The following is a 15,538-nucleotide window of genomic DNA, read 5'->3' on the forward strand; positions in this document are numbered from 1 at the left end:
ATATATATAATATATATATATATATATATATATATATATATATATATAATATATATATATATATATATATATAGTATATATATATATATATATATATATATATATATATATATATATATATATATATATATATATATATATATATATAGTTATATTATACATATATACTTATATATATATATATATATATATATATATATATATATATATATATATATATATATATATATATATATATATATATATATATATAGTTATATTATACATATATACTTATATATATATATATATATATATATATATATATATATATATATATATATATATATATATATATATATATATATATATATATTATAATATATATATATATTATATATATAGTTATTTTTTTTTTTTTTTTTTTTTTACAACAAGTCGGCCGTATCCCACCGAGGCAGGGTGACCCAAAAAAGAAAGAAAATCCCCAAAAAGAAAATACTTTCATCATCATTCAACACTTTCACCACACTTGCACATTATCTCTGTTTTTGCAGAGGTGCTCAGAATACAACAGTCTAGAAGCATACACATATAAAGATACACAACATATCCCTCCAAACTGCCAATATCCCAAACCCCTCCTTTAAAGTGCAGGCATTGTACTTCCCATTTCCAGGACTCAAGTCAATATATAGTTATATATATATATATATATATATTTATATATATATATATAGTTATATATATATACTATATATATATATATATATATATATTATATATTATATATATATATATATATATATATATATATATATATATATATATATTATATAGTTATTATGCATATATTATATATATATATATATATATATATATATATATATATATATATATATATATATATATATATATATATAATATATATATATATATATATATATATATATATATATATATATATATATATATATATATATATATATATATATATATATATATATATATTATAATATATATATATATATTATATATATAGTTATATATATATATATATATATATATATATATATATATATATTTATATATATATATAGTTATATATATATACTATATATATATATATATATATATATTATATATATATATATATATATATATATATATATATATATATATATATATATATATATATATATTATATATAGTTATTATGCATATATTATATATATATATATATATATATATATATATATATATATATATAATATATATATATATATAGAAAACGTAATTCTTCCGACACTACCTACACAGCTGCTTTGTTAACAAATCTCATATTTACGTCAATTTTTATTCTGTGAGTGTATGTATCATGTTTATATGCTATGTAATGTGTTCTATAATTTTGAGGAAAATATCATAGATGGATTAATGAAAATGTCTATATTAATGTAAAATAAGACATTTAATGTGCCCAGGAGTGATTATTACGTACTATTGGCGTCATGAGTAGAGAGACTCTTAGCGATTTTAATGTGTACCTGCACACCAGCACAGTGTGTAAGTATATTTAGGTACAGGTACACATAAGTATAATTATTAGAGTACATATAAAATACACATTAACTATAAAACTCTTGAAATTTTGGAAAGTTTCCAGACATAATACGTAGATGTGGTCACGGAGAATGTAAACAAACCAGGTGGGACGTGCTGTATTTGAAAGACCGCTTGCCTTGTAGCAAATTTTGGTCATAATTTGACATTGCTGTATTAGCAGAACACCGTAAGGCGAAACGCCGTAAAGCGGGGCCCTATTGTACAGTGGTCCTGCCATACAATCAGAGCCCTCGTGTATACTATGCAGGAGGGCCCCACTTATACATGTATATATATACACCTACCATCCGACTTATGACCGTGTTCAGTATGCAACTGTTTGTGTTGCACATGGTGTTTCTCCTAAACCTTACAGTATAAAAAACAGTACTAACAGCATAAAAAGTAAAGTAAAAAACGAAATACAAAAATAAAACAAAATCATTACATAATGTGATGCTGATATTCAGTAGTAATGTTCAACTTGTTTCCATTTGACTTAAGACCAGTTAGTCGGAACCAAGCTCGGTCATAAGTCGGATGGTAGGTGTACATATGCTGTGTTTCACAATAGATCAGAAATCAATCTGGACATAATATATATTGATTCAGATTTCCGCTGATCTCTCGCGTTCTCGTGCACCATCAGGAGCTATAATATTGCAAGACTAGCAAGAGTTAAGGAAAATTCTCTCTGAATCAAGGAAGAAGCATCTTGCTGGTATAGAATTTCCCTTTTATATCTGTTGCTAGTCTTGCAACATTGCATAGCTATTGATGACACACGAGTGCAAAAGATTTTCATCTGCATTGTTAAGAGGTAAAACTGCTCTTAAAATAGATTTTTCCTAAAAGATATGACTGTCTCCTGATTCAAGGAATTGAACCTTTGATTAAACCTGGTTGCCTCCCATTCACCAGGTGTTGTAGATTAGTGCTCCCCCATGAATGTAATCTTGCTCATTCTGATACATTTTACCGTCCATTTTGTTTATATACATATGTAGCAGTGCACTGCTGATGTAGCCAGTATTTAATAGCACTCATTGCAATAAGTGAAATCTTTTGTTACCCACTTATGGAAAAATTACTATTCACCAAAAATTAAAAAAAAAAATATGAGATTTGATGGCAAATATATTTTTGAAGATTGGAGTGAAATTCCCATACACTTATTTTCTTTTCATAAAAAAATGGAAAATTTGCAATTTGATGGCAAACTATTGCATTTCCCAAGAGTGGAGTAATATTCCCATAGACTTATTTTTGAAAACGTATAGTGAATAAATCACTAAAGTTTTTTTTATAGGGTAAAGAAATTCCATTATTTTTTCTTACAGAATATAAGGACACCAGTTAGGTAATAAAAATGAATGTCTACAAAAGAAATTTTATTTTACAGGAATATTTTCACATTACAAACTCCTAGATCATAGCCTAAAGGCAAATCTAAACCTCAATTTTCAGTTTTTTTCTGAAAACAATATAGAACTGCTAAATAAGTAAAGTAAATCATGTGATAAGCTTACTTAACATTAAATGAAGCTAACAAATGCAAGAAATATTAGAAGCTTTTCCAAACAAAATTAAAATTTAATTTAATTCAAGACATAAAATGAATGTTTAAAACAACGTACTGTACATACTGCAATGGCAGCAAAACAAACAGCTTTAAGAAATATAACCATTCACACATTTGAGTGGCATATCAATTACACGTTCAGTCTGCTGCCCATCGTTCACAACCCTAAACAAGCATATTGAAGTACTGGTTGTCTTAACCATGCTAGATGGCTTTGCTAAAGGCTATTTTCTTTGCACATCTTAGATTGTACTTGAAATCAGTAGATTTTTTGATTTCCAGGTTTCTGTGCAGAGTACAACACAGTATACATGGTTGTCAACAAAGTTGAGAATATAAACCCTACGTAAGTACAAATCTCTATTTTATGGTAAATTTTCAATCTAGTTAATAATGTAACTAGAGAAAAATTATAGAGTAAAAACTGGATATCATTTTTAGTTTAAACTACTATACAGTTGTCAGCGAGTAAGAACAAAATGAACACCAGAAATCCAAGTCATTGGGATATGAGACACCCAAGGTTCCTAATTCTGAAAATCAGACTATCTCGCAACATATGGAGAGACAAGCATCTAAATTATATAACATCAGGTCTAAGATTCATGTATGAGATGTGGTGAATTGTATCTATCTTAATCAATAAGACAGCATGTGTAAAGTCTTGAAAAGGAAAAGATCATTTTAGAAGAAAACCAGCTTTTTTTTATTAAACACAACGGCCAATTCCCACCAAGGTAGGGTGCCCCCCCCCCCCCCCAAAAAAAAAAAAATTCATCATTCACTCCATCACTGTCTTGCCAGAGTCGTGCTTACACTACAACATTAACACTCCCCCCTTCAAACACTGTACTTCCCATCTCCGGCCAGCCGGTTTCCCTGAATCCCTTCATAAATGTTATTTTGCTCACACTCCAACAGCACGTCAAGTATTAAAAACCATTTGTCTCCATTCGCGCATGCTTGCTGGAAGTCCAAGCCCCTCGCACACAAAACCTCCTTATTAGGTTATTATAATCCCTAACACAGAAGAGAATTGTTCATGTAAGGTAAACATTTCTCTCGTATTTTTTAGGTCTATTAAAAACTGAGTGGCCAGTTTCACTAACATATTAGAGATTGCAAGAGAATAATTAAGTGATTTCCTGATACAGTACAGTGATGGCAGTTTGTATATACCTTGGTTTCATTGTAGATTGCACAGAAGCCCCATGACTAGCCTATTCTAATACGTTCATATTGCTCTTGCTCCCTCTTAACAAATTTACAGCTCACTGGGACTCTACTTATTTCCTTTCCTGATGTTCACTTACTGTCTTCAGTTTACTACAAGTTTATGCACCTGCTAAAAGAAGTGCTCTTGTTTTTATTTTCTATAGTCTCAGTGATAAGTGCTCACATGACAACCTAAAGGACCTGGATTCAAATCCTGGGTAAAGAAATATCTAAGAGCAAATGAGATGTTGTGGGTCTCATCCTAGGGAAGAGGTCTGAAGGACCCCGAGCAGTGATTAGCCATACTACTAAACTTCTTCAGGGTTAAAAATCTGAAGAATATCTTCCATATTTGAGCCCCCTTTTTTTAATTTCTCTCCTGTGTATTTGATTATCATTTTAGTTATATTTATACTCATGTATTTGTTCTACCCCCTTGCTTCTTAAACCCACTTCCTTGAAGAAATTTAATACTTTGTGTTGTCAAAGTTTCTAATATAGTAGGTCCCCATTTGCACCCCTTAATGCATTTCCGAAGATTACTTCAGTGTTCAGAGCTTGGAACCAAGTTACTCATTTGCACCCATATTATAACTGGAGATACATTCCGAAGCTACAATACTGTGAATTTAATTTAAAGTATTTTAACAAAGAAATTAAAAAAATGTGTAGTACTCAGATGAGTCCTCTCTTTACTCTCTTCCACTGCCTCTCTCCTACTACCCATACCTTCCTATTACATAATCACATTCCCTTCCTCTTGGCAGTTCAAAACACAGACAAGTCACAGGGAAGTTGGGAATTATTCAGCTTTAGTCAGGAAGTGGAACCTGGACAGGGGTGTGGTAGAGGAAAGAGTTATATGATAGGGTTTTCAAAGGCAGGAGAGTGAATATAGTAGCAGCCAGCCAAGAGGTGGGACCAGGAAGCCAAGACTTGACCTCTGCAACCACATTTAGTAGAGCACTTTCTTTCCCATCGCACCTAACACAACACCCTCTTGCTTATGGTGAAGGTATTTGGTGCCTGGGCATTTAGTACATGGCGGTGAGGGTGACTGCATGAGGAGGAAGGGTTGTAGTATGAGTACCATAAGCTGAGCAAGAATAAGGACAGAAGAAAGGGGTCACTCACTTGTTCCCTTCCCCTATGACCACCAGATGGACCTTGCAGCATTCCTCAAGGTTCCATGGTACCTTACCCAGTTTCCCTGACATCACAACAGTCTCCCCAGTGTTCCCTGCTGGTCAACCACTGACAGGAATTGATGAGACTAGCTGCTGCCCAATATAACAATAATTATTAAATCTACAGTTCTTTACCAATTTCTTCCAAACACGAACTCTCCACATGTGCATACAATGAACATACACAAATTCTAAATGCATTGGGTGGAAAATAGCTGACTGATCATTTTTAATAATCATATCTCAAGGCTGGCATTTGAGAGTCATTATTTCCAAAGTGCCCTGAATACAGAATCCTGAATACAGAATCCTGATAACTTTTACCCTCCTCATATTAAACTAATACACTTTGAAGCAATCTTGAACACAGAGTACCTCTTTTCCTCCTATCACTAATAATTCAGGTATATACAGTATTGAGCAAGAGGTTAGTAGCCCCTTCTCCTGTATAAATTACTAAATATAAAAAGGAACACTTTTGGTTTTCTTTTTGTCACCCTGCTTTGGTGGGATACAGCTGATTTGTTAAATAAATAAATAAAGATATATATATATATATATCTTTCTTTCAACACACCGGCCGTATCCCACTGAGGCGGGGTGGCCCAAAAGGAAAAACGAAAGTTTCTCCTTTTACATTTAGTAATATATACAAGGAAAGGGGTTACTAGACCCTTGCTCCCGGCATTTTAGTCGCCTCTTACAACACGCATGGCTTACGGAGGAAGAATTCTGTTCCACTTCCCCATGGAGGTAAGAGGAAATAAACAAGAACAAGAATTAGAAAGGAAATAGAAGAAAACCCAGCGGGGTGTGTATATAGTATATGCTTGTGCATGTATGTGTAGTGTGACCTAAGTGTAAGTAGAAGTAGCAAGACGTACCTGAAATCTTGCATGTGTATGAGACAAAAAAAAAAAAAAGACACCAGCAATCCTACCATCATGTAAAATAATTACAGGCTTCAGTTTTACACTCACTTGGCAGGACGGTAGTACCTCCCTGGGCAGTTGCTGTCTACCAACCTACTACCTAGGTTATATATATATATATATATATATATATATATATATATATATATATATATATATATATATATATATTCTCCATGGGGAAGTGGAATAGAATTCTTCCTCCGTAAGCCGTGTGTGTTGTAAGAGGCAACTAAAATGCCGGGAGCAAAGGGCTAGTAACCCCTTCTCCTGTATATATTACTAAATGTAAAAGGAGAAGCTTTCGTTTTTCCTTTTGGGCCACCCCACCTCGGTGGGATACGGCCGGTGTGTTGAAAGAAAGAATATGTGTATATATTACTGTAGATAGTAGGTTGGTAGACAGCAACCACCCAGTGAGGTACTACCATCCTGCCAAGTGAGTGTAAAACGAAAGCCTGTAATTGTTTTACATGATGGTAGGATTGCTGGTGTCCTTTTTTCTGTCTCATGAACGTCTTGCTACTTCTACTTACATTTAGGTCACACTACACATACATGTACAAGCATATATATACATACGTACCCCTCTGGGTTTTCTTCTATTTTCTTTCTAGTTTATTTCCTCTCATCTCCATGGGGAAGTGGAACAGAATTCTTCCTCCATAAGCCATGCTTATTGTAAGAGGCGGCTAAAATGCCAGGAGCAAGGGGCTAGTAACCCCTTCTCCTGTACAAATTACTAAATTTAATAAGAAAAACTTTTCTTTTTCTTTTTGGGCCACCCTGCCTTGGCGAGATACGGCCGGTTTGTTGAAAAAATATATATGTATATATATTACTATGTTTTCCTCTCTACTTGCCCTCTCCACTATATTACTGAGACTGGCTGCTGTTTTCCAACACTCTTAAGAGCATAAAATAAATATTATGAAGTATTTACCTTGCTAACAATTCTTATTTTACCATGTTTAGACTATAGCCATCCCAGAAGCTTGTCCTCTTTCAGCTTTTTCATAATAATCATCCTGTTGAATTTGCCTTAACATGATTCTTAAGTTTCTTTTTTTCTGGGGGGTGGGGGTGCTGGAGAGTTGCTAGACTCTACCAGTGTATACATTGTGAAATGCTTTTTTTTTTTGGTTTGTTTTTTAGAAAAATGAGACTTAACCTGACCTTTTATTTCAGCATTTCCAACTACCTTGATTTTCTGGCTTTCATCTTGTTTCTACTCAGTCAACTTGATAATGGCATATGAAACTGAAAAGTTGTTCGCATTTCAAATTTTAAGTATTGTAATTTATTTACTGTTTACAATAAAGATTTGTACTTATTCGATATTTTTTTGTATTTATTACCTTTGAAGTTGTAATTGGACAAGCAATTTTTTTTCTGGGATTGGATAAATAAACCCTGTCATTTTTAGCTAAGCCCTTCTAGCATGTTGAAGACCCAAGTGTAGCAGGCCATAAACTGATACTTCCTAAGGAAATAAACAGCAGATACACACATATTTACATTTCATTACTTACACCGAAGTGTTACTAACCTGCTTATATGGAGCAATATTATTATGTACGAGTCTTACAAAATTGGCGCGTATCACAGGACAGAAAACGAAAATTTTAGCGTGGATCGGCATGTGAAATGGAACTTTCTCAAAAGGGGAGCAGCTTAAAACTAAGATACATGTGCAGTTTATGTATGCATCTATTAATAACATACTTGTTTAAGAGATGGCTGGAGTAATATCTGTAATATTTATGGGATAGACTCATATATGCAAATAGAATACTTGGGCTTATGAAGGGCTATGATTTTTCTATTTAAAAGGTCACCTTAAGAGAATGTTCCAAAGTATGTGTATATTACAAGACAAGTCTAAAAATTAGCTGTATAAAAGAAGTCTTGTCCACACATCACCTTTAAATTTTTCAAAACATCTGTTAATCTTTTAACATCTTTTTTTTATTTTCTTAGATGATAATCACATATATATATATATATCAATAGGATCGCAAACAGGCAATCTTAACGATGCAGAACAAGCCACATGGGGATGAAAATCTTCAGCTCACGATCTTTCACACCCTTTGTGTGTTGTCAGGAGTTGTGCAATGTTGCAAGACTAGCACCAGATAGAAGGAGGAAAAATTTTCTCTGAAGCAAGGCAGAAGCATAAAGTGTTGGGCCATATAACATGGCCTGATGCTTTACGCTTCTGCCTTGCCTGGGAGAAAATTTTACTCCTACCTTCTGTTGCTAGTCTTGCAACACTGCACAACTCCTGACGACGCACAAAAAATGCAAAAGATCTCGAGCCAAAGATTTCTATCCCCATGTGGCTTGTTCTACATACATACACACACATTATATATATATATATATATATATATATATTATATATATATATATATATATATGTATATATATATAATGTATATATATAATGTATATATATATATATAATGTATATATATATAATGTATATATATATATATATATATATGAAATTTATGGAAAAGATTTTTGATAAAAACACATCCTTCAGCAATGATGCTTCCATTCAAGTGATCCTAATTCTTCTTCAAGGAACCACAAAATAGTCTCAGTATATGGATGGAGATTTCCTGATATTAGTTTTAGTCTTAGTCCTTCATTCAATTTCTTAATGATAATCATGAAAAGGCAGAGGTAGTTTAGAAAATGCTTACAAAATATCAGGATTAAGGTTCAGTCAATTGCCTGTAATAATATAAAAAATTGGGATTTTTCAACCTGAGGAAGGGTAGATTTTTCTTACTGAAATTATTTTTATGTATGATTTCAACAATATTACAATTTAAGATGTTTCCACAGGCTGGTTGAGTGAATACTGGGAGCTCCACTGCACTGTTGTCTTTGCTTCCCACACACAATGAAAATAAATAATTTACTTATCCTTTCACAAGCAGCATCACTCTGAAAGCCAACCAGGAACCATTTTTTGCCATAAAAATACACCATTCCAGCAGCTTGGGGGGGATCCATGTATATATCACTAAGCCGTGTGTCCTTGTCACACTTGATGAATAGGGGACAGTGGCCTCCTGTAAGGATATGTTTGGAAGTCCATACCTCATGGGTCCATTCTTTCACACTTTTAACTAAAATTCAGAAGTTCTAAGATCCAATGCTCACTCAAGCTCTTAGATGCAGAAGCAATAATGCCCAAAGGCGATTGTCCAGGAGCGAGAACTAGACCTAGGGAACTCCCTCAAACAGTCATAATGTTTTACCACAAGTGGCACAAAAGAAACTTAACACATGTCAATAGCTAACGGTACCCTGATTGTTATTGGAGTATTTGGGTCAAGTTGCCTGTCAAGATTCTGTATTGGTTATAACCTGCTTTCTTCTGGCACCAACTGATATTAGCACCTTTCTTCTGGTTGCACCATCACTGAGTATAATTCTTACAACATAACATGTTCACTTTCGATATAAAAACTTACTTTCTAATATAAAAAATCTAAATTACTTTTTTGTAAAACATTCATTTACACAATTTTAAAACTAAAATTACTGCGAATATCAAAATAAATAGTTGGCAGTTTACTGTAAGAAAGTTACACATTTTCAATGGTTTACAGATTACATGTGCTGAACCAATTACAACAGGCAAATGCTTGACCATTATAAGGAAGGAAAGTTCCTCTCACATCTACCTCTATAGCTTTATGAGACGAGTCTTCAATAATTGGACGTGATCAGACAAATGGGCTACTCCTGGCATATATATCGTTGGGATGGCTGTTTTGCTGGCTAATGTTGTTCCTATTTGCACATTGCTGCAAATAATTTTCTTATTAATATTTCGTTAGAATTCTTTATTACTTATGTCATAAGAAGTTAATGACCATAAAATTCCAATGTATTCATCAGTCATAATCTTAAAAAGCCACAGAAAATCAGTATAAAATACATGCAGTAAGTTCATGAAATCCCTAGTATAGTATACTAAAACAAAATGCTGAAATTTTGAAAAAAATAGACAAGACAGAGATAGCACATCAGTGTGTGTATATAGAGCTACTACTGTACAAATATACATACCGCTTGTTTCCTCTCCCAGGTCTTCATAGCCAGTTTGTACTTTTCAAACTCATGACACCAGTCGCTATATACCTGTAATATTGCATATATTAGTACACATGATTTAAATGTTTCAATGACTGAATATAATACAGTACATTATTTCTTCTAGCAAAGAACAGAAGACAAAATATTTTATCAGTGTGTATGAATTTCAACAAAACAATTTTCCACCTATTGGCTCCACTTAAAGTACACATAAAACAGCAACAATAACTACTACAGATAAAAGAAAGTATACAGTTAAATTTATATTTTTTCTGTGGTAATATTTAGAGATTTTATCTACAAATTTTTATTTTCTGTCTAGTTTAAGTTTTAAAATTTGCTTTGTTTAGTAAAAGAGTAAACTTTTAACGAAAATTTTAAAATCGTGCACAGTGATACTAATATTCAGAGACCCCCCCCCCCCCAGGTCATATCCTCTTCCGTATGACCCATTATACCAGGGACAATAATTCAAGAACCTTCCTTGTCAAATGCTCAGGCTACTCCCAGGTCAGTCGGCATTCCACTGCCATTTCCCCTCAGAATAGAACAAATCACCTGGGCAGCTAAACATACCTCTGATGCTTTTCTTTTCAGTTTTTAGCCATATTTTAAAAGGATTATGTACAAATGACTACTCAATTTTTTTATAACATTTACAAGAAAGAAGTAATGACAATGATGACACATATCACTAGAGTTCAGTACATGAAGTATTTACACAAGTGAGGAGTTTTTTCTTAATAATAATAATTGTAAATAAGCAATATTTGTGGCAATTCACGATCATTTTTTCTTCACCAGATGAAGATATCATTGTTTTACTGGAAAAGTATGTAAATGAAATACTGTTTCTTTTGTATTGTAAGTCTGAAAAGATGGAAGAACACCATCACCTGAGACACCTCACCACCAACCACTCCTTGCAACAGAATACCATCACCTGCAGTGCTTCACCTTCACCACTCCTTTCAAATGAAGAACACCATCATCTAACAGCTCACCAAATTTCCATCACATTTACCCACAAAACCATGACATGTGTTAAATTAGTACAGCCTCTCCTCACTTAATGACAGAGTTTCGTTCCTAAAACCACATCAGTAAACGGTACACAAATAACCCGCACATAAAAGACAGAAGCTTACGACGACGTTTCGGTCCGACTTGGACCATTGACAAAGTCAATGGTCCAAGTCGGACCGAAACGTCGTCGTAAGCTTCTGTCTTTTATGTGCGGGTTATTTGTGTATCGTTCCAGTCACGGTATTGTGCCTTTTTGTTATTTATCAGTAAACGGATTTGTCATTAAGCAAGGAGCATACTGTAATGGTAGTGGGTTTATATCAACCATCTCTGATATTATTTTAATGTCACCTTTGCACCATTTATAACATTTCTAGTATATTTTTAAATGTTTATACAGTAGAGTGCTGTATATTGTAATAAAAAGAATAAGAGGAAATCAGCTCAAATATACATTACGTATTTAGGTATGCATACTGGTCAGAAGGTCAGTCATAAGTCTGAGTCGTTGGTAAATGAGTATGTCACTAAGTGAGGAGAGGCTGTATTACAGATACTACAGTATTTAACTATGTATCATATATAAGGCCAAATATTTTTGTCAGTACCAACATCTTTGTTATATCGATTTAATGGTATAATGGTCATCATTAATTTGCCTAGCCTAATGATAGGATTTCTTGGAACCGAATTTCAGGGAGGCTGCTTGTATCTTCAGTAAATATATAAATTTTATTACTTTTATAATAAAAAATTCCAGTAAAGAATGCTTATTTCTTTGTTTACAATCTCCAGATATCATAACTCCTGCAATACTCATACCAGTAATGACAGAATATTACTTTGAATACTGTATTAATGAGCAGCAAAATGCACTATTCATCTTCAATTGTGATTCAATAATCTATATGTTGTACATTTCCCTCCAACATTAAGATTTCACCTAGGTAGTAGGTTGGTAGACAGCAACCGCCCAGGGAGGTACTACCGTCCTGCCAAGTGAGTGTAACACGAAAGCCTGTAATTGTTTTACATGATGGTAGGATTGCTGGTGTCCTTTTTTCTGTCTCATGAACATGCAAAATTTCAGGTACGTCTTGCTACTTCTACTTACACTCAGGTCACACTACACATACATGTACAAGCGTATATATACATACCCCTCTGGGTTTTCTTCGATTTTCTTTCTAGTTCTTGTTCTTGTTTATTTCCTCTTATCTCCATGGGGAAGTGGAACAGAATTCTTCCTCCGTAAGCCATGCGTGTTGTAAGAGGCGACTAAAATGCCGGGAGCAAGGGGCTAGTAACCCCTTCTCCTGTATATATTACTAAATTTGAAAGGAGAAACTTTGGTTTTTTCTTTTGGGCCACCCTGCCTCGGTGGGATACGGCCGGTGTGTTGAAAGAAAGATTAAGATTTCATAAAAAAAAAAAGTACAAACCTTCTGGAAATCATTCGTGCGAGCTGGAGCTGAGCAGCGATGAGCATCTACTGTGATATTATATGAACAAACAATATCTCCACCCATCTTGCAGTCATACCGACCTGCATCTGCCTCGTTGACATTCATCACAACTAAACCATGTTCAGAAGTCTCTATATACTTGTCGGGCCTGGGGAAAAAATAATGATTTTGAGGCAAATTAATGTGGGACAGAATTAAATCAACAAGAAAGTTCATAACAAACTTCCCTTATTAAGATGTAACTCAGGTCAACCAGCTTAACAGTTCAATGTTCAAGCATTTAACAATAAATGATAAAACAGGGAACAAATTAGCATAAAACTAATGACACAATAACAACAACTGTCATAGTAGCCCTCACCAGCCTGGGTGAGGCACATACCTTTCTACCGTTGATATACCATTCACGAATTTCAAATGTTTTTCTACTCTCAAAGCCCAGCCCTGGGCCAGGTTTTTCTGGTGCTTGCCTGGTCAACCACACTGTTTATGTTCCTGGACCACTAGTCAACATCCATTACAGCCTAGCTGATCTGGCACTGGGTGGAGATACTTGTCCAGTTTTCTCTTGAAGACTTCTACATTTGTCCCAGTAGCATTTTCTGATACCATCTGGTAAAATGTTGAATAATCTAGGACCAAGGATGTTGATACAATGTTCTCTTGTTATACCCAAAGCACCGCTGCCCAATCTGCAGTGTGCAGATTGGGGACCAAGCCCTCAAAGTACTTTCCACGTACCCATTATCAGGTATCTCTTCTCCACTCCAGGGAGTACAGTACATATTTAGGACTCTTAATTCAAACGCTTTATTGGCTCCCTACAGACCGCAAATGATTTTTGTATCTGGTCCAGCTCTGATATTTCCCCAGCCCTGAACAGTGCCACCAAAACTGAACTTACAGCGAAACCTCTCATTAATGAATTTTGGCAATTTTGCATAAAAAAAATGGCCAGACAAACGCTTTAATTATTGGACAAAATAGATGAAAGTACGTGATTCCAAATTTTGTCCACTATGTGTCTGGCTGTCTTCTGAAATATCAGACTAAGCCCAGTGACTCCAATGTTTATCTGGTATGGAAGAGAACAGCCATGGCCAAGACTTGCCTCTTTTCATTGTTCCTTGAGCCTTAGGCTACCCTTCATGGCCTGCAGGACAGGGTGTAATGGCAACAGTATTAGTAGACAAAAAGGTTAATGGGTGGACTTCAGGATGTACAGTAGGGCCCTGCTTTACAGCATTTAGCTTTACGGTGTTGCACTAATACAGACATTTCAAATTATGACCAAAACTTGCTATATGCCTCCCCCACCTGACTTTCTAATACAGTTACCGTGCCCCACCTGGTTTGTTTACATTCTCCACGAGTTCTGCGTCTCTCCATTATGTCTGGAAACTTTCCAAAATTTCAAGTGTTTTAAAGTTATTTCATATTTTATATTATTTATTTTTATTAACACACTGGCCGATTCCCACCAAGGCAGGGTGGCCCGAAAAAGAAAAACTTTCACCATCATTCACTCCATCACTGTCTTGCCAGAAGGGTGCTTTACACTACAGTTTTTAAACTGCAACATTAACACCCCTCCTTCAGAGTGCAGGCACTGTACTTCCCATCTCCAGGACTCAAGTCAGGCCTGCCGGTTTCCCTGAATCCCTTCATAAATGTTACTTTGCTCACACTCCAACAGCACGTCAAGTATTAAAAACCATTTGTCTCCATTCACTCCTATCAAACACGCTCATGCATGCCTGCTGGAAGTCCAAGCCCCTCGCACACAAAACCTCCTTTACCCCCTCCCTCCAACCTTTCCTAGACCGACCCCTACCCGCCTTCCTTCCACTACAGACTGATACACTCTTGAAGTCATTCTGTTTCGCCCCATTCTCTCTACATGTCCGAACCACCTCAACAACCCTTCCTCAGCCCTCTGGACAACAGTTTTGGTAATCCCGCACCTCCTCCTAACTTCCAAACTAGGAATTCTCTGCATTATATTCACACCACACATTGCCCTCAGACATGACATCTCCACTGCCTCCAGCCTTCTCCTCGCTGCAACATTCATCACCCATGCTTCACACCCATATAAGAGTGTTGGTAAAACTATACTCTCATACATTCCCCTCTTTGCCTCCAAGGACAAAGTTCTTTGCCTCCACAGACTCCTAAGTGCACTGCTCACCCTTTTCCCCTCATCAATTCTATGATTCACCTCATCTTTCACAGACCCATCCGCTGACACGGCCACTCCCAAATATCTGAATACATTCACCTCCTCCATACTCTCTCCCTCCAATCTGATATCCAATCTTTCATCACCTAATCTTTTTATCCTCATAACCTTATTCTTTCCTGTATTCACTTTTAATTTTCCTCTTTTGCATACCCTACCAAATTCATCCAACAACCTCTGCA

The 15,538-nt window shown here is 34.7% G+C and overlaps 1 protein-coding gene across 1 annotated transcript in view; it reads right to left on the reverse strand.

The window, feature by feature from the left end:
* Positions 1 to 2,960: 2,960 nt before the first annotated feature.
* Positions 2,961 to 15,538, reverse strand: part of Sema2a (Semaphorin 2a) — a 162,448-nt gene continuing 149,870 nt past the window's right edge. The window contains exons 12-14 of the mRNA XM_070092815.1: positions 13,091 to 13,262; positions 10,596 to 10,667; positions 2,961 to 10,330 (exon numbers count right to left, since the gene is read on the reverse strand). Of these exons, the coding sequence (XP_069948916.1) occupies positions 10,250 to 10,330; positions 10,596 to 10,667; positions 13,091 to 13,262 (325 nt within the window). The 3' untranslated portion in view covers positions 2,961 to 10,249. The remainder of the gene's footprint in view (positions 10,331 to 10,595; positions 10,668 to 13,090; positions 13,263 to 15,538) is intronic.

Source organism: Cherax quadricarinatus, chromosome 41 (assembly GCF_038502225.1).
Source record: "Cherax quadricarinatus isolate ZL_2023a chromosome 41, ASM3850222v1, whole genome shotgun sequence".
Lineage (NCBI taxonomy): Eukaryota > Metazoa > Arthropoda > Malacostraca > Decapoda > Parastacidae > Cherax > Cherax quadricarinatus.